We start from the raw sequence: 21,406 nt of genomic DNA on the forward strand, positions 1-21,406 counted from the left end.
AAGGAACACTGGAACCAGTTAAAGGAACACTGGAACCAGTTAGTGGAACACTGGAACCAGTTAAAGGAACACTGGAACCAGTTAAAGGAACACTGGAACAGTTAAAGGAACACTGGAACCAGGTAAAGGAACACTGGAACCAGTTAAAGGAACACTGGAACCAGTTAAAGGAACACTGGAACCAGTTAGTGGAACACTGGAACCAGTTAAAGGAACACTGGAACCAGTTAGTGGAACACTGGAACCAGTTAAAGGAACACTGGAACCAGGTAAAGGAACACTGGAACCAGTTAAAGGAACACTGGAACAGTTAAAGGAACACTGGAACCAGTTAGTGCAACACTGGAACCAGGTAAAGGAACACTGGAACCAGGTAAAGGAACACTGGAACCAGTTCAGCCTGACTAGTTAGAGTGTGTGTGTGTGTGTGTGTGTGTGTGTGTGTGTGTGTGTGTGTGTGTGTGTGTGTGTGTGTGTGTGTGTTAGAGTGTGTGTAAGAGAGAGAGAGAGTTAATGAGTGCAGCGGGCAATCAAGGCCCCTCTCTCTCTCCATCACACACACCTGCTCTCCCTCCGTCTGATTGGCCGGTTGGAGCGCCTCCCCCACCCAGCCTGTGAGCCGTGCCCTTATACGGCAGGCCCCGCCCCCTAAGAGGAGACCCTGGGGTTTTTGGATGCGGGTCCAGTCCTGGGGGGCCGCGGGGCTGAGAGCTCCTCCTGCTGCTGCTCCTCTTTGGGGAAAACCTGCAGACGTTCTCTGAGGATTTTATTCTTTTTTCTGCTCTGCTCCAGCAGGAACCTGAAAACCATTAAAACACTCAAAGGGCAGTTTTAAATTCCTCAGTAAAAAGTTTTAAAGTTCTCCTCTGTCCTGAAGAACATGTGGGTCCTGTGAGGTCTGTGGTTCGAGCGTAGATGTTCGGGATCCAGGAGAACCTTCCTCGGGGGGCGACGGCCAGCATGAAGGAGGAGCCGCTGGCCGTCCGGTCCTGGATGCACTCGGCCGGCGTGGTGGATGCCAACACGGCCGCTCAGAGGTAAACCCAGAGGGATTGTGGGAGCTGAAGTCCCAGCGGACTCCAGAACCACAGCACAGCTTTAGAACCTTTAGGAACACTGCTGGAGAACCTCAGGTATCTGAACCTAAACCTAACAGATCAAAGATTCTTTTAGTCAGAAAACAACGTACCGATGCAGGGAGTCCTTTAAAGAGTCCAGAAGGTTGGTTCAGATTTATTTTATCATCACCAGGAGTAAAAACCTCAATCAAACTGAAAATGCTTTTAGAGAATCATCCAAAGATTCTCTTGTTTACTCCTAAAACCTGAAAGAAACATTGTTCTAATCCAGCAGTGTTATCTTATTTAGATCAGCTCATTTGAAATTATTAGAGTTTATTCCAGGTGTTTAGGTTTATTTCTCTCAGTTTATTAGAGTTTATTCCTGGATGTTTTATTTTATTTCCGTCAGTTTATTCCAGGTGCGTTTTATTTTTTATTCCAGTTTATTCCAGATGTGTTTTATTCTTTATTCCAGTTTATTCCAGGTGTGTTTTATTTTTTATTCCAGTTTATTCCAGATGTGTTTTATTGTTTATTCCAGCTTATTCCAGGTGTGTTCAAGTCGCTGGTTTAAAGTTTCTCTGCTCAGCGTCGTCGTCCGTCGCTTTTCCTTCGACACGTTTAAATCTGCGAACCACGAAAATGTTGGACAAGAAGCAGAGACGGAGCCGCAGAGACAAGGAGAATAAATACAAGAACAGAATAAATATAATAAATAAAACAATAGAGTAATAGAATAAATATAATCAACAGAAAACCTCTAATTCATGTAATAACCTGTTTTCTGATGATATGTGTAACCATGTAACCACTGCACAAATGAAATGTTTTATTATTATTACTATATTGTTATTATTGTTATTATTGTTACTGTAATAAACAGAATAAATAAAATACTTAAAATAAATATATTAAATCTACTAAACAGAATTAATAGACTGCACGAAACAGATAGAATTAATGGAACAAATAGGATACAGAAAATGAATATAATAACTGTAATAAACAGAATAAATACAATAAACAGAATAACTATAATAAACAGAATAATTATAACAAATAGAATAACTAATGAAATATATGTGCCCAAACTGGTTTGATATTTTTTTTATATCTGATAAACTGTGAAGCGTTTCTGTATTTAATATTTCTGTTTTTAAATCTGATCACAGACGAAACTTTAAGCGTTAATTTATTTCTGATAAATATGAATATTGTCCTGAAGCAGCAGAATAAAATAAATCAGTTCCATCGCTTGTCAGAAAACAGAATATTTTGTTTTGATCTTCTTATATTTCTGCTGAAAGATTCTGTTGAATCTTGAATCCTTTTTTAATCCATTTCTGCAGATTAAACTTGAATTATTGCATTTAAACCATTTAAATGTTCATTTAAAACAGGAAATTTATTCTATAAATCATAAAACAGATGAAACTAATCTGCTGCCGTTCTTCAGAAGATGAATGACATTTATCACACAGAGCAGAAAATAAATCCAGAGGATCAGAACCAGAACAATCAATTATTAGAGTTATTAGTTAAATGATTATTATAATTATTACAATTATTATTGGAATAATTATAATTATTATTACAATAACTGTAGTTATTTTAATTATTATTGGAATAATTACAATTATTATAATTAATGTAATTATGAAAAGAACTTTTGTGTTTAAATTAAAAAGTGAGGAAAGGTCCCGTTAGTGTTGAGAGGAGTTTATTCTGAAGGAATGATTTTAATGTTTGAACAGATTTTAGTTAAAAGATTGATTTTATTTAGAGCTTCTGACTGATTCTCATCAGTTCACTCTGAACGTTTCTCTGACGTTAAATCTGAACGTTTCTCTGACGTTAAATCTGAACGTTTCTCTGACGTTAAATCTGAACGTTTCTCTGATTTTAAATCTGAACGTTTCTCTGACATTAAATCTGAACGTTTCTCTGACATTAAATCTGAACGTTTCTCTGACTTTAAATCTGAACGTTTCTCTGACGTTAAATCTGAACGTTTCTCTGACGTTAAATCTGAACGTTTCTCTGACATTAAATCTGAACGTTTCTCTGACATTAAATCTGAACGTTTCTCTGACTTTAAATCTGAACGTTTCTCTGACGTTAAATCTGAACGTTTCTCTGACGTTAAATCTGAACGTTTCTCTGACATTAAATCTGAACGTTTCTCTGACGTTAAATCTGAACGTTTCTCTGACATTAAATCTGAACGTTTCTCTGATGTTAAATCTGAACGTTTCTCTGACATTAAATCAGAACGTTTCTCTGATGTTAAATCTGAACGTTTCTCTGACATTAAATCTGAACGTTTCTCTGATATTAAATCTGAACATTTCTCTGACATTAAATCTGAACGTTTCTCTGACATTAAATCTGAACGTTTCTCTGACATTAAATCTGAACGTTTCTCTGACGTTAAATCTGAACGTTTCTGTGATATTAAATCTGAACATTTCTCTGACATTAAATCTGAACGTTTCTCTGACGTTAAATCTGAACGTTTCTGTGATATTAAATCTGAACGTTTCTCTGACATTAAATCTGAACGTTTCTCTGACATTAAATCTGAACATTTCTCTGATATTAAATCTGAACGTTTCTCTGATATTAAATCTGAACGTTTCTCTGACATTAAATCTGAACGTTTCTCTGACATTAAATCTGAACGTTTCTCTGATATTAAATCTGAACGTTTCCCTGACGTTAAATCTGAACGTTTCTCTGATATTAAATCTGAACATTTCTCTGACATTAAATCTGAACGTTTCTCTGACGTTAAATCTGAACGTTTCTGTGATATTAAATCTGAACGTTTCTCTGACATTAAATCTGAACGTTTCTCTGATGTTAAATCTGAACGTTTCTCTGACATTAAATCTGAACGTTTCTCTGATATTAAATCTGAACATTTCTCTGACATTAAATCTGAACGTTTCTCTGATATTAAATCTGAACGTTTCTCTGATATTAAATCTGAACGTTTCTCTGACATTAAATCTGAACGTTTCTCTGACGTTAAATCTGAACGTTTCTGTGATATTAAATCTGAACGTTTCTCTGACATTAAATCTGAACGTTTCTCTGACATTAAATCTGAACATTTCTCTGATATTAAATCTGAACGTTTCTCTGATATTAAATCTGAACGTTTCTCTGACATTAAATCTGAACGTTTCTCTGACATTAAATCTGAACGTTTCTCTGATATTAAATCTGAACGTTTCTCTGATATTAAATCTGAACGTTTCTCTGATATTAAATCTGAACGTTTCCCTGACGTTAAATCTGAACGTTTCTCTGACGTTAAATCTGAACATTTCTAAAACGTTCGGTCAGGTCAGAGACTCATCACATGAATATTTATAAAAGTCGTGTGTGATTCAGTGTTTGGCTGAATTTAAAGTGATTTCCTTTAATGTTCCCTGCAGCGTGTTGCTGAGAACACGCGTGTTAGTGGATCCCGAGTTTCTCTTTTAATGATGGGTTTTATTTATCCTCAGAAAACACCTCAAATGTGTTTGTTCATATTTAAACATGAGTTCAAACACAGCTGGAACATGGCTAGAACACGGCTGTAGCACAGCTAGAACACGGCTGTAGCACAGCTGGAACACGGCTGTAGCACAGCTAGAACGCGGCTGTAGCACAGCTGGAACACGGCTGAAACACGGCTGGTGAATGTGTGCTGCCACTGAGCTTTTCCTCGGAGGATCTTCAGCTTTAAGCAGCTCGTCTCGGTCCTCAGAGGGTTCTCGGTTCCAGCAGCTTTTGTTCTCTGAGAACAAACAGAATGTCTGCAGGTTCCTGATTTGAACATTTAGAAGAGAAATGAAAAAAACCCTTCAGACCTGAGATGTTTCCAGAGGAGGTTCTGGTCCTGACAGAGAACCACAGAACATCAAACTAATCCTCAGAGTTATTAGTTCAGTTTTCTCTAATGTTTTAAATAAAATAAAAGTGAATCTTGTTTTCTCTCCTTCATTTAAAAAATGTTTGTTTCTTTTGTTGTCCGGTGGAACTGTCTGTGCTCCAGCGGGGTGGGGTTAGCTCGCGCTCACTTCGAGAAGCAGCCGCCATCCAACCTGAGAAAGTCCAACTTCTTCCACTTTGTTTTGGCGCTGTACGACCGGCAGGGCCAGCCGGTGGAGATTGAACGCACCACCTACGTGGACTTCGTGGAAAAAGAGAAGGTGAGAACCAGACGCAGAGATTCTGACATCGAGGGGATGGAAGCACTGTGGGAAGAAACGGAAAACATACACACCTCCAGCCAAAGGTCACATTAACACAAGAACAGATGGAAAGTTAGGTAGAAACCAAACGCACCCAAAATTCATCCAGAGATAGAAACCAAACACACTCAAAATTCATCCAGAGATAGAAACCAAACACACTCAAAATTCATCCAGAGGTAGAAACCAAACGCACCCAAAATTCATCCAGAGATAGAAACCAAACGCACCCAAAATTCATCCAGAGATAGAAACCAAACGCACCCAAAATTCATCCAGAGATAGAAACCAAACGCACCCAAAATTCATCCAGAGATAGAAACCAAACGCACCCAAAATTCATCCAGAGATAGAAACCAAACGCACCCAAAATTCATCCAGAGATAGAAACCAAACGCACCCAAAATTCATCCAGAGATAGAAACCAAACGCACCCAAAATTCATCCAGAGATAGAAACCAAACGCACTCAAAATTCATCCAGAGGTAGAAACCAAACGCACCCAAAATTCATCCAGAGATAGAAACCAAACACACTCAAAATTCATCCAGAGATAGAAACCAAACACATCCAAAATTCATCCAGAGGTAGAAACCAAACGCACCCAAAATTCATCCAGAGATAGAAACCAAACGCACCCAAAATTCATCCAGAGATAGAAACCAAACGCACCCAAAATTCATCCAGAGATAGAAACCAAACGCACCCAAAATTCATCCAGAGATAGAAACCAAACGCACCCAAAATTCATCCAGAGATAGAAACCAAACGCACCCAAAATTCATCCAGAGATAGAAACCAAACGCACTCAAAATTCATCCAGAGATAGAAACCAAACGCACCCAAAATTCATCCAGAGATAGAAACCAAACGCACCCAAAATTCATCCAGAGATAGAAACCAAACGCACTCAAAATTCATCCAGAGATAGAAACCAAACGCACCCAAAATTCATCCAGAGATAGAAACCAAACGCACCCAAAATTCACCCAGAGATAGAAACCAAACGCACCCAAAGTTCATCCGGAGATAGAAACCAAACGCACCCAAAGTTCATCCAAAGATAGAAACCAAACGCACCCAAAGTTCATCCGAAGATAGAAACCAAACGCACCCAAAGTTCATCCGAAGATAGAAACCAAACGCACCATGTAGATGAAGCGTCCTTCGGGGTCAGGTGCACTTGTTTTACTCATCTGTGTGCTCCAGGAGCCGACCGGGGAGAAGACCAACAACGGGATCCACTACAAGCTGCAGCTGCTCTACAGTAATGGTGGGTGTGTTTGTTTTGTCCACCTGTATGACACTGAGGCGTTCTGATAGTAACCACGGTGTTTGTTGCAGGAGTGAGAACCGAGCAGGACCTGTACGTCCGCCTCATCGACTCCATGACCAAACAGGTAGGACTGATCCCACACCGTCCAATCACAGCAGCCCACAGGTGAAGGCTTCAGATCGTTCTCTGAATATCTCCGGAACCAAAACGTTCCTTCTAGAACCTCTGAGCTCCTGCAGGTTGGTTCATGTTCCACCTGTTGAACCAGGAGAACCTGAACCTACTTGTTCCAGATGTTAGAACTCTGATGTCTCCTCATCATCTCCAGATGTTTCTGAACATTCCGTCAGCTTCCTCTGTTCTAACTAGTGGAACCCAATTAATCCCAACGAGTCATTCGATTAGCAGCTTTAACGAACTTGTTCTGCTAGGAACCGCATTTTCATGGTTCCAGCTGCCTCGTGTCTGAAACACTGAGAAGATCAAACGTTCTGCTGCTGGATCAGAACGGAAACGATGGAACCCAAAACAGAACCAGGGTTCTAACTCCAGAACTAGTATATCTGACAGGGTTCTACTAGCTGACCCGAGGTTTCAGAGGAGGTTCTAATGCAGTTCCTGAAGAGGTTCTAATACGGTTCCAGAGGAGGTTCTAATGCAGTTCCAGAGGAGGTTCTAATGCGGTTCCAGAGGAGGTTCTAATTTGGTTCCTGAGGAGGTTCTAATACGGTTCCTGTGTGTGTTTCAGGCCATCATCTATGAGGGACAGGACAAGAACCCAGAGATGTGCCGAGTTCTGCTGACACATGAGATCATGTGCAGGTAAGAACACCTGAAGACCAGAACCAGAACCAGAACCAGAACAGCTCTGTCTGTTGTTGTGTGTTATGTTGTGTTACATTGTGTAACTGTTTGTGTTAAATTGTGTCATATTGTGTGCTTTGGTGTGTGTTATGGTGTGTGTTATCTTGTTGTCTACTGGTTGTGTTATATTGTGTAACTGTTTGTGTTTCTCTCCTCCAGTCGCTGCTGTGATAAGAAAAGTTGTGGAAACAGAAATGAGACTCCGTCTGACCCGGTCATCATCGACAGGTAACACACCTGACTCTGTGTGTGTGTGTGTGTGTGTGTGTGTATTCTAATCGGAGTGTTGCAGCGTTGCCATGGTGAGTGTGTGGTTGCCGTGGACGCCTGTTCAAGCTGATAAAGGACTGTTTCATCCATCATCCGTTCTGACGTCTGCTGCTGTTTAACGTTCCATTAATGTTCCATTAGTGTTCTATTAAGGTTCTATCAATGTTTTAGTAATGTTCTGTTAATGTTCTATCAACATTCTGTTAATGTTTAACTTTTGTTGACGTTCTAATAAAGTTCTATTAATGCTTTATTGATGTTCTACCAATGTTTTATTAACATTCTATTTAGTTCGATAAACGTCAGAAGCTCTAAATAAAATCAATCTTTTAACTAAAATCTGTTCAAACATTAAAATCATTCCTTCATTATTAGCGTTCTATTAATGCTCTATTAATGTTTTGTTAAATTCTGTCGACGTTCTATTAATGTTTTGTTAAAGCTTCAGGATTTTCTGATCAATATTTGCTGACATTTATCGATCCTTTGGTTCTATTGATTGTTTTTTATGTTCTAAGACTAGTTTACGTTCTGTAGGCTCTGTATGGGTTCTGTAGGCTCTGTATGGGTTCTGTAGGCTCTGTATGGGTTCTGTAGGTTCTGTATGGGTTCTGTAGGCTCTGTATGGGTTCTGTAGGTTCTGTAGGCTCTGTATGGGTTCTGTAGGCTCTGTATGGGTTCTGTAGGTTCTGTAGGCTCTGTATGGGTTCTGTACACTCTGTTTGGGTTCTGTAGATTCTTTTTGTGTTCTGTAGGCGCTGCTTGGGTTCTGTAGGCTCTGTATGGGTTTTGTGGGTGTGCTTGGGTTCTGTAGGTTCTGTTTGGGTTCTGTAGGCTCTGTATGGGTTCTGTGGGTGTGTTTGGGTTCTGTAGGCTCTTTTTGGGTTCTGTAGGCTCTGTTTGGGTTCTGTAGGTTCTGTAGGTTCTGTCTGGGTTCTGTAGACTCTGTCTGGGTTCTGTGGGTGTGTTTGGGTTCTGTAGGTTCTGTCTGGGTTCTGTAGGCTCTGTTTGGGTTCTGTAGGTTCTGTCTGGGTTCTGTAGGCTCTTTGTGGCTTCCAGAACGTTCTGTTTGGTTCCTCTTGTTTTAAAGCTGCTTCTTGGTTCCTGGAAATGGTTTCAAGCCTGAATCTGGCAAAGTTTGAGGTTCTTCTATACGTTTTAAAGATGTTCTGTGGTTCTGAACCTACAAAATCACATGACAGTGTTACGCTCTAACCTGTCCCCCATTATAAAGGTGTTACGCTCTAACTTGTCCCCTGTTATAACGGTGTTACGCTCTAACCTGTCCCCTATTATAACGATGTTACGCTCTAACCTGTTCCCTGTTATAACGGTGTTACGCTCTAACTTGTCCCCTGTTATAACGGTGTTACGCTCTAACCTGTCCCCTGTTATAACGGTGTTACGCTCTAACTTGTCCCCTGTTATAACGGTGTTACGCTCTAACCTGTCCCCTGTTATAACGGTGTTACGCTCTAACCTGTCCCTCGTTATAACGGTGTTACGTTCTAACCTGTTCCCTGTTATAACGGTGTTACGCTCTAACTTGTCCCCTGTTATAACGGTGTTACGCTCTAACCTGTCCCCTGTTATAACGGTGTTACGCTCTAACCTGTCCCCTATTATAACGATGTTACGCTCTAACCTGTTCCCTGTTATAACGGTGTTACGCTCTAACTTGTCCCCTGTTATAACGGTGTTACGCTCTAACCTGTCCCCTGTTATAACGGTGTTACGCTCTAACTTGTCCCCTGTTATAACGGTGTTACGCTCTAACCTGTCCCCTGTTATAACGGTGTTACGCTCTAACCTGTCCCTCGTTATAACGGTGTTACGCTCTAACCTGTTCCCTGTTATAACGGTGTTACGCTCTAACTTGTCCCCTGTTATAACGGTGTTACGCTCTAACTTGTCCCCTGTTATAACGGTGTTACGCTCTAACCTGTCCCCTGTTATAACGGTGTTACGCTCTAACCTGTCCCTCGTTATAACGGTGTTACGTTCTAACCTGTTCCCTGTTATAACGGTGTTACGCTCTAACTTGTCCCCTGTTATAACGGTGTTACGCTCTAACCTGTCCCCTGTTATAACGGTGTTACGCTCTAACCTGTCCCTCGTTATAACGGTGTTACGTTCTAACCTGTTCCCTATTATAACGATGTTACGCTCTAACCTGTTCCCTGTTATAACGGTGTTACGCTCTAACCTGTCCCTCGTTATAACGGTGTTACGCTCTAACCTGTTCCCTGTTATAACGGTGTTACGCTCTAACCTGTTCCCTGTTATAACGGTGTTACGCTCTAACTTGTCCCCTGTTATAACGGTGTTACGCTCTAACCTGTCCCCTGTTAGAACGGTGTTACGCTCTAACTTGTCCCCTGTTATAACGGTGTTATCCTCTGACCTGTCCCTCGTTTTAATGGTGTTACGTTCTAACCTGCTCCCTGTTATAATGGTGTTACGCTCTAACCTGTCCCTCCTTTTAACTCTAGAGCATGGAGAAAAGGTTGCCAAGTTGTGACCAGACCTTAGCTTGAGATTTGGAATAGGACGGAAAATGTGGACTGGATTTTAACAAATGTGGCCTTCTCTGGAGTAATAACGCGGACTGGATTTCCCTAAAGGTTACATATTCCCATAACAGCAAAGTGGATATTTTTGTTTCTTTTTCTGTCCCTGTGATATTGGGAGTGTGGCATGAGAGCGTTTCTACTCTAGAGAAAGCCAGATTTGTGAAAATCTGGTCCGCATCTTCCGTCCTACACCAAATCTCACTCTAACTGTATTCATACCTCTTCCTGAAACGATACCTAAAGAGCTTTACATGATACGTCACATTCACACATTCATTCACACACTGATGGCAGAAGCTGCCATGCAAGGCGCTAACCACGACCCATCAGGAGCAGTCAGAGGTTCGGTGTCTTGCTCAGGGACACCTGGACATGAGTTCTCCAGACCAGGATCGAACCGGCAACCCTCCGGTTACAAGACGGCCGCTCTACCCACTGAACCATGCCGCCCCAAAGCGTGAGAGTCGGCAGCCCTTTGGAGAGAACGCAGAACTGTCTTCTGTCAGTTGGTTTTATTTTGGATTATTTGTTCCTGTTTGTCATCTTATTGTGTCTTTAAGTCTTTGTTTTTATTTTTCTCCTTCAGGCTGGTTTCTGTTCAGTTTTTGTCTCTTGTCCTTTTGGACTGTTTGTCTCCTTCTGGTTGTTTCATTCTGAATTATTTATGTCTTGTTTGTGTCTTTTTGTGGCTGTTTTGTCATTTTTCATCTCACTTTTGCGTTTTTAAGTCTCACTTATCCTGCTTTGTGTGGTTTTCTGACAGCTTTCTCTAATTTCAGTTGTTTTATTGATTTTTTTCCGTCTTTTTAGCTCACCTTTCCTGCTTTGAGCTGTTTTCTGTCACAGTTTTGTCTCCACTCGGCAGCTTTTCACTCTCTCCTCTCTGACAGCCTCTGAATCTCCAGTCTAGCACTGGTTCCTGGATACTGGGTTAACTGGTCTCCTCCCCCTCCTCCCCGTCCGTCCCAGGAGGAATCACTCGCTCTTTGCCTCCCTCCTCCTCCTCCCCAGCATTAATCTCATCCTCCCCCTCTGAGTCGGGGGAGTCGGAGGAGGAGGAGGACGTGACTGCAGAGCCTTTTGAAAACAGAGGAGCTGCTTTTTTCTCCGTCTGCTGCAGAAATGCATGATGGGAAGGTCTCCAGTGTGTTCGTCCAGTGAACAGGAAACATGTCAGGGTCAGACACAAACACAGAGCTTCATCTTCAGCTGTCCAGAACTCACGTCCAGACAGCAGAACCTTCTTTTCCTGGACTCAGCTTTAACTCTGGTGTCGTCCTGCGGGTCAGACTGGACCGTTTTACAGTTTAAAATGTGATTAGAAAATGTATTTTCACAGTGAAGCTTCTGATGTCCACATTTTTAACATTTTTGAGCTTTTTTTAGACATGTTTTTGGTGGAAAAAAATGTTGAAGAACATTCACAAAAATATCAACCAAAGTCCAGCAAATTTCACTGAATTTTGTTTGATGTTTTTTTGTGAATGTTCTTAAAGAAAATTTTGGAAGTTTTACAAATATATTTGCAATCACTTTAGATATTTTGTATGATTTTTTGCAAGATTTTTAATCATTTATTGAAAACATTTACAAGAAATATTTTGCTAATTAGGGAACAGATTACAGATGTTCCCTAAACGTTCTCTGAGAACAGTTCGAGTTCTTAGGTTCGCCAAGAACAGCTGTGATTGGTTGCCAGAAGCTCCTCCCCCTGCACAGGCCATACCACGTCCTCCTGCAGGGTCTCAAACCTGGGGTTGAGCCTCACAATGTCAGGTTCTTTGTTGGTTCCTTTAGAACGCTGTGAGAACGTCTGACTGTGTGATGAAATGATGGAGGTGACAATTTGATCCGGGGAACTCTATGGGAACCGTGTGATGAAGATGAGGGTGATGAAGGTGAATCCTGATGTGAGCGTGTGCAGGTCTCAGGTGTGCACTGAGGGATTATGGGTAGCTGTCAGTCAGCAGGTGATATACTGAATCTCATTAGAGTGACTGACAGCAGAATAATGTGGAGCCTCCAGAGAACCGTTTAATACAGCGATGAATATTACTGCTCTGAGAACCAGAGAGGCTTTCCCTGAACGCACCACGACCTGAACGAACCACGGCCTGAACACACCACGACCTGTACGTACCAGGACCTGTACGTACCACGACCTGAACACACCACGACCTGAACGCACCACGACCTGAACACACCACAACTTGTACGCACCACGACCTGAACGCACCACGACCTGTACGTACCACGACCTGTACGGACCACGACCTGAACACACCACGACCTGTACGTACCACGACCTGAACGCACCACGACCTGTACGTACCACGACCTGTACGTACCACGACCTGAACACACCACGACCTGTACGTACCACGACCTGAACGAACCACGGCCTGAACGCACCACGGCCTGAACACACCATGACCTGAACACACCACGACCTGTACGTACCACGACCTGTACGTACCAGGACCTGTACGAACCACGGCCTGAACACACCACGACCTGTACGAACCACGACCTGAACACACCACGACCTGTACATACCACGACCTGAACACACCACGACCTGTACATACCACGACCTGAACACACCACGACCTGAACACACCACGACCTGAACACACCACGAACTGAACGCACGACGACCTGTACATACCACGACCTGAACACACCACGACCTGAACACACCACGACCTGTACGTACCACGACCTGAACACACCACGACCTGAACACACCACGACCTGTACATACCACAACCTGAACACACCACGAACTGAACACACCACGACCTGTACATACCACGACCTGAACACACCACGACCTGAACACACCACGACCTGTACGTACCACGACCTGAACACACCACGAATTGAACGCACGACGACCTGTACATACCACGACCTGAACACACCACGACCTGAACACACCACGACCTGTACGTACCACGACCTGAACACACCACGACCTGTACATACCACGACCTGAACACACCACGACCTGAACACACCACGACCTGTACGTACCACGACCTGAACACACCACGACCTGAACACACCACGACCTGTACGTACCACGACCTGAACACACCACGACCTGAACACACCACGACCTGTACGTACCACGACCTGAACACACCACGACCTGAACACACCACGACCTGTACGTACCACGACCTGTACGTACCACGGCCTGAACACACCACGACCTGAACACACCACGACCTGTACGTACCACGACCTGAACACACCACGACCTGTACATACCACGACCTGAACACACCACGACCTGAACACACCACGACCTGTACGTACCACGACTTGAACACACCATGACCTGAACACACCACGACCTGTACGTACCACGACCTGAACACACCACGACCTGTACACACCACGACCTGTACGTACCACGACCTGAACACACCACGACCTGAACACACCACGACCTGTACATACCACGACCTGAACACACCACGACCTGTACGTACCACGACCTGTACGTACCACGACCTGAACACACCACGACCTGAACACACCACGACCTGTACATACCACGACCTGAACACACCACGACCTGAACACACCACGACCTGTACATACCACGACCTGAACACACCACGACCTGAACACACCACGACCTGTACATACCACGACCTGAACACACCACGAACTGAACGCACCATGACCTGTACGTACCACAACCTGAACACACCACGACCTGTACGTACCACGACCTGTACGTACCACGACCTGAACTCACCATGACCTGAACACACCACGACCTGTACGTACCACGACCTGAACACACCACGACCTGTACACACCACGACCTGTACGTACCACGACCTGAACACACCACGACCTGAACACACCACGACCTGTACATACCACGACCTGAACACACCACGACCTGTACGTACCACGACCTGTACGTACCACGACCTGAACACACCACGACCTGAACACACCACGACCTGTACATACCACGACCTGAACACACCACGACCTGAACACACCACGACCTGTACATACCACGACCTGAACACACCACGACCTGAACACACCACGACCTGTACATACCACGACCTGAACACACCACGAACTGAACGCACCATGACCTGTACGTACCACAACCTGAACACACCACGACCTGTACGTACCACGACCTGTACGTACCACGGCCTGAACACACCACGACCTGTACGTACCACGACCTGAACACACCACGAACTGAACGCACCACGACCTGTACGCACCACGACCTGAATGCACCACGACCTGTACGTACCACGGCCTGAACACACCACGACCTGTACGTACCACGACCTGAACACACCACGAACTGAACGCACCACGACCTGTACGTACCAGGACCTGAACACACCACGACCTGTATGTACCACGACCTGTACGCACCACGACCTGAACACACCACGACCTGTATGTACCACGACCTGTATGTACCACGACCTGTACGCACCACGACCTGTACGCACCACGACCTGTATGTACCACGACCTGTACGCACCACGACCTGAACGAACCACGGCCTGAACACACCACGACCTGTATGTACCACGACCTGTACGCACCACGGCCTGAACGAACCACGGCCTGAACACACCACGACCTGTATGTACCACGACCTGTACGCACCACGACCTGAACGCACCACGACCTGTACGATCCACGGCCTGAACGCACCACGACCTGAACGCACCACGACGTGTACGTTCCATGACCTGAACGAACCACGGCCTGAACGCACCACGACCTGTACGATCCACGGCCTGAACGAACCACGAACCTGAACACACCACGACCTGAACGCACCACGACCTGAACGCACCACGACCTGAACACACCACGTTTCTCTCACTGTTGTGTTTTTAAGTTACGTCAGACAGTTTCAGTCACAAACACAGTTTGAGTGACAGTTGTGTATTTGTTTTTTTATTGTTTGGTGAACACAGACAGTTTCCACAGCGACGACATCAGTCTGCCACTCAGCAACAGAGTTTAACTTCCTCTGAAGACGTCAATGGCTTTCCCCACTGCAAAAAGGCTGGGCAACTTACCGCTGGGAAACTTTTTTTTTTTTTTTTTTTTGTCTGCAAGTCCGCTCAAAAATGACACCAACCACTCATGGTGCCATTGCTCAAGCTTCATGTGCAAGTTTTTTTTCTTCTTTGTGACTGTGACCATCACCGGCCCTCATGGCAAATTAACCTATCATGTTTATTTCAAGCTGTTTTCTACATTATGCCATTGAGGGCTGTGCACACCCAAGTGAAACATAAAACAAACACAGGACAGACAGAAAGGTGAGGCATAGACAGTGTTCTAAGAGAAAAGGTGCATTTTATTTGTTTGTACTCTTTAATTCACACCTTAAAACCATTTACAAATCTAAGACCCTTCACAAACACCTAATACGACAAAATCCCAACTGGATCAATCATGAAGATGTCAGGAGGCCACAAGAAGGATAGATAGAGCAGAGTGAGATCCACAGACACTAACCCAGCAACCTCCACTGACTCAGTAACCGGAGGAACACACTCCATTGAGTTTTGGTAGGTGCCGGTGTGGTGGGTCTGGCATGCATGAAAACCTCCACCAAAAGGAGGGAGCTGTCCCCTCCAGCCCAAGGAGGTCCACCCAGCCCCCCCGCAGGAGCCACCAAGCGGAGACCCAGCCTAGGAGCCCGGAGCGACCCCCCCCTGACACAGCCAGAGCCCCAAGGCCCGGGCCAGCAGGACGGGCCATAGCGGACCCCCACGGCGCCCCACCGGCCCACAGCCCCACTTCCCCCATGACCACCTGCCCCCCTCCACCCTCCCCCACAACCCGGCCCCCCCGCCCACCAGACCTCCAACCCCCGCCCCCCCCCCACCGTCCCATCCTCCGCCACCCACCCACGCCACCTCCCCTCCCCCACCATGCCGCCCACCCACAACCCACCCCCAACACCCCCCCAGCCCCCCCACCAGGCCACCCCCCCACCCCACCCCTCGCCCAGCCACCCCACCCCACCCCATCCAACCACACCACCCACACCACCCCTTCCACACCCAAATCCGGGTGACCACCCGCTCACCGGAAAACAGCACCAAGGGACCGGGCAACGGCACCGAAAGGGCAGACGAGCCCAGCCCACCTCCGGCCGCCCAGAGAGACGCGACCCTGAGGGAGGGAGGGAGGGAGGGAGGGAGAGGAAGGAGCACCAGGGGAGGCGCAACAACCCAGGCCCTCGGGCCCGGCAGGGAGAAGCCCCGGAGATCACGCCAGTAAAACTATTGTGAGTTACCCTGTTACTGAGTTCACCAGCTCCCCAACTGGTGAACACTAGCCCTGCACCGTGAATGTGACCCACCCAAGTGTATATACAAGCGCCCAGTGCCCCCCCATACACCCCCCCACCCCAATCCCCAACCCCCCACCCCCCAGCCCCGGCGTCCCAGCGGGCAGACGGCGCAGGCCAGGCCAGAACGCCCCTGCGCACCGCACCCGGTCCCCCTCCCCCTACCCTCCTCCCCCTCAGCCCCCCAAGCCCCCCCACCCCATCCCACACCCGCCCTCCCATCCCACACCCATCCCCCGCCCCACCCCCCAGGGGGAGGGAGGAAGGCAGGAGAAGGAGGGGGAGGAGGAGACGACAAGAAAGGAGAGGACAGGCAGCAGAGCGGGAAGACGAGGGGAGGGAGGAGGGAGGGGGCGAGAGAGAGGGGACAAGGAGGCGGAGGAAGACGAGAGGAGGGAGGCGAGGGGGGAAAAAGGCAAGGAGGAGGAGGGGGAGAGGAGAGGGTACCACGGGGCACCCAGAGACCCACCAGGCCGGAACCGCAACCGCTAGCCGAAGAGCAACAGGCCATGCCGGAACAGCGCCGCCCCGAGCCCCCGGGCAACACCCCCGCACAGCACCCGCCGCGGGCACCGGGAGACGGCCGAGACGCATTGCGACCCAGCAGAGACCCGGGGGCAGCGCCCGATCCAGACGGCCGCCAGGCCACCGCAAGCGCCAAGGGAACCACGGGAGGCCAACGACACCACACAAAGCGGTCACCCCCATGAAGAGAACACGACAGGCGACCCAGCCCGACCGGGCGCCAGACCCAAACGACCGCCGGGCCGCCACCCACGACATTTTTAGTCGCAGATGGCGACCCGGCGGGCGCCCAAACCAGGCACCCGACCGAGCCGAACCGCCCACCATGCCCCCCCACAGAAGCAGACACCCCGCAGGACGCCACCAGCCCCCCACGACCCCCGGCCCCCGAGGCGACCCGGCGCCCGCCCAAACCGAGCGCCGCCCGGGGAACAAGGCCAACCACACCGAGCCACAGGGGACAGCACCTGGAAGATTAGCCAAGCATGCAGTAACACCAAGTTAGCCATTCATGCATATAGACAGAGGATCCTGGGGAGTTGTTGACTGTAAGTTGTCGTCGATACGGCCCGCTTGATCCTGCTGACAGCGACTGGGTTCCTAACTGAAGACAATCATTAGTTACACAATGCCAACATACATAAGCAGCAACATATATTGGGGTGATGTGGTGGTTCTCGCTAACAGGCAGAGTCAGGTTACCAGGTTTAAGTTAAGGGAGTTAACATACGGAGACCATGTTTGTATAAAATTTAACAACTGATTTTTATTTGAAGCAGAGATTTTCTCCATTGAAATGTGATTTATTAGGAGGTTCAACCAGAGATTAATGTTCAGAGATTGCTTATTTTTCCAGTTAACAAGGATTGTTTTTTTGGCAATGGCGAGGGCTACAAGTAAGGATTGAGATTGTTTGCGTGGTAGGTCCGTTGTTGTTAAGTCGCCGAGTAAACACAGACTTGGAGATAAAGGAATCCTGCAGTTTAAGATTGCAGAAAGCTTTTCTGAGACGTTGGTCCAGAATTTTTTACGGGGGTGCACAGCCATAGAGCATGAAAATATGTATCAGCAGTGTTCTGGGAGCACTGGAGACAGATGTCGGAGTCGGAGAATCCCATTTTGTTCATCATATATTGAGTAATATGTGTTCTCTGGAGGATTTTGTATTGGATGAGTTGTAAGTTTGTGTATTTTGTCATTTTAAATGCATTATCGCAAATTTGAGTCCAGAAGTCTGGTTCCGGAGATATAGATAGATCTGACTCCCATTTAGAGATGGGTAAATGTATTGTATCGGTGCTTGAGAGTAACTTATATATTTTAGAGAGGGTTTTAGTTGTTGTCAGAGAAAGCTTTATGATTGCTTCAGCTAATGCCGGCGGCCGGAGCGTGCTTTGAAGTGTTGGGATTCTTTCTTAATAATATTTTTAACTTGAAGATAATGTAAAAAATTCCCGTTTTTTATTTTGTATTTTTGAAGCAAGTTTGTATTTGACATGAACGTATTATCTGAGAAGAGGTGGTGGAGATGTGTGATTCCATTCTGCTCCCAAACAGCTAAATGGAGCGGCTGATTGTTAACTTGAAAATCAGGATTGTACCAAATGGGAGAAAACTTACAGGGCTCCAATTTAGAGTTTGTAATTTCTAATGCCTTCCACCAAGCGGTCAAGGTGGAGGAAATCATTGGGTTTTTAAAACAGTTATGTCGTTTGATGGATGTTGTAATAAAGAGTATGTCTGAAAGTCTGATGCTATTGCAATCCTTCTGTTCTAATTCTAACCAACAGTTGGCATCTCCGGTAGGTTGTGTCCATAGAATAAGATATTGTAGCTGGTTAGCTAAATAATAATGCATAAAATTTGGTGCTTCTAGACCTCCTTCGGATTTACTTTTCTGAAGAGTAGATAGACTGATTTTTGCTTTTTTATTATTCCAGTAGAATTTTGTGATAGCCGAGTCCAGCGACTGGAACCAGTTGGACGTTGGTTTGAATGGAATCATTGCAAAGAAGTAATTTATTTTTGGTAGGATTTTCATTTTGATAGTAGCTATTCGTCCCATAAGAGATATAGGGAGATTGTTCCAGCGCTGTAGGTCATTGGTGATGTTATCCAGTAATGGGGGAAAATATAAGTGAGCTAATTCAGATAATTTAGGTGAAATTTTTATGCCTAAGTATTTTAAGTTGCCTGTAGGGAAAGAGTAGTGAGGGTCCTGGTCTGCAGGACTCCATGAATTTTCTGTGATCGGAAGTAATGTTGATTTTGTCCAATTTATGGAATAATCTGATAACTCTGAAAATTTAGTTATTAAGTTAAATACTTCCCTTAATGAAATAGCCGGTTCTTCTAAATAAAGTAATATATCATCTGCGTATAAATTAATTTTGTGTTCTGTTGCCCAGAGCGGATTCCTTGGATCCTGACATCCTGGCGCACAGCTGTTGCCAACGGCTCAATGAATATCGCAAATAACAAAGGAGAGAGTGGACAGCCCTGTCTGGTGCCTCTCTGTAAGGTGAAAGTCTTTGAGGCGATTCCATTAGTGGTGACAGTAGCTTTGGGAGAATCATATAGTGCTGATACCCAGTGAATAAATGACTCTCCAAAGCCAAGCTTATTTAGAACAGCAAAGAGGAAGGACCAGTTAACTTTGTCAAAGGCTTTTTCTGCATCCAACGATATGACAACTGCCTTTTTGTCCTGCCGCTGTGACATGTTAATCAAATTTAAGAGCCTTCTTACGTTGTTGGTAGAGTGTCGACCTTTAATAAAGCCGGTTTGATCATTATGAATAATTGTTGAAATTACTGTCTCTAGTCTAGACGCCAAGGCCTTTGCAATAATTTTAATGTCGGTGTTAATTAGTGATATCGGGCGATAACTTGACGGAAGGGTCGGGTCTTTATCTGGTTTTAATAAAAGTTTAATTGCTGCTGTGTTCATGTGAGGCTGTATGTGACCACTGGTTTTAATTTCTGTTATTAATCTAAAAAACAGTGGAGCCAGCGTTGACCAGAAGTGCTTCAGAAATTCAGCCGGAAAACCGTCTGGACCTGGTGCCTTACCATTAGGCATACTGTCTACAGCACTGGACAGCTCATTTATGGACAGTGGAGCATCTAGGATATTTTTATGTTCAGTAGATAACTGAGGCATATTTAAACTACTGAGAAATGCCTCAATATGCTCAGGGTTGGGTTTGTTATTTTCTGAATACAGATTCCAATAATAATTGTAGAAAATATGATTAATTTCTTCTGGTGATTGCGTATACTCACCAGTTGTCCCTTTTATCGCTGTTATGAGAGATTTTTCCCGATTGCGTTGGAGTTGGTTTGCAAGAAATTTGCCTGATTTGTTATTATGCTCAAAGTTGTTGTATCTCAGTTGTTGTATTATGAACTCGGTCCTTTTGGATAACATCTCATCTAGCTGTATTTTTGTATTTTGTAATTCAGTCCATATCTGATTATTTGGGTTTGTTGTATATTCATCAGTTAGTTGTTTAATTTTATCTTCTAGATCTCTTTCTAATTTTTGATCTTGTTTCTTTTATACGATGAATATGATATAATTTTACCTCTAAGTACTGCTTTCCCTGCTTCCCAGAGTAAAGATGGAGATGAGTTTGGGGAGTCATTCATTTCCAGATAGTCTGCCCACTCTCTCCTTATGATCTTATCGAACTCTTCATCTTTTAACAGTGAGATGTTAAAACGCCATGTAGGAGGTGGTTTAAAGGTGAGGTCAGTTTGTAAGGAGAGGGAGACTGGTGCATGGTCGCTGATAATAATGGGGTGTATTCTTGTAGAAGCTTTCTCAGTAATAGAATTATTTGTAAGAAAAAAATCAATTCTTGAAAATGATCGATGCACCGAGGAATGGAAGGTGAATTCCTTCTTTGTTGGATTTTTTAGTCTCCAGCTGTCGCCAAGGCCAAAATCATCCATATATTCTTCTATTACTTTAGCAGATTGAGATTGCCTTGTACGTGTTGTGTTATTGGAGCGATCTACTGATGGATTTAGGACTGTGTTGAAGTCTCCTCCAATGATAACAGTTGAGTTTGCTGTTAAATCAGATAGTTGAGAGAAAAATGAATGAAAAAAGGATCATCATTATTAGGGGCGTACAAATTCCCAATCGTATATTCTTTATTGAATATAGTTGCCTGGATAATAATGTATCAACCTTCTGAGTCAACTATT

At 45.0% G+C, this 21,406-nt stretch overlaps 1 protein-coding gene across 7 annotated transcripts in view; it reads left to right on the forward strand.

The window, feature by feature from the left end:
- The first annotated feature begins 635 nt into the window (after positions 1–635).
- Positions 636–21,406, forward strand: part of ebf3a (EBF transcription factor 3a) — a 75,639-nt gene continuing 54,868 nt past the window's right edge. For 2 of the 7 annotated variants that reach the window (XM_051939551.1, XM_051939552.1), the window contains exons 1-6: positions 650–1,037; positions 5,110–5,266; positions 6,518–6,581; positions 6,653–6,708; positions 7,333–7,406; positions 7,608–7,676. In XM_051939551.1, coding sequence (XP_051795511.1) covers positions 916–1,037; positions 5,110–5,266; positions 6,518–6,581; positions 6,653–6,708; positions 7,333–7,406; positions 7,608–7,676 — 542 coding nt within the window. In that variant the 5' untranslated portion in view covers positions 650–915. Of the gene's footprint in view, positions 1,038–5,109; positions 5,267–6,517; positions 6,582–6,652; positions 6,709–7,332; positions 7,407–7,607; positions 7,677–21,406 lie in introns of all 7 variants that reach the window. The other 5 variants (XM_051939549.1, XM_051939550.1, XM_051939555.1 and 2 more) reach the window with 4 other exon arrangements.

The sequence above is a fragment of the Acanthochromis polyacanthus genome, chromosome 19, assembly GCF_021347895.1.
Source record: "Acanthochromis polyacanthus isolate Apoly-LR-REF ecotype Palm Island chromosome 19, KAUST_Apoly_ChrSc, whole genome shotgun sequence".
NCBI lineage: Eukaryota > Metazoa > Chordata > Actinopteri > Pomacentridae > Acanthochromis > Acanthochromis polyacanthus.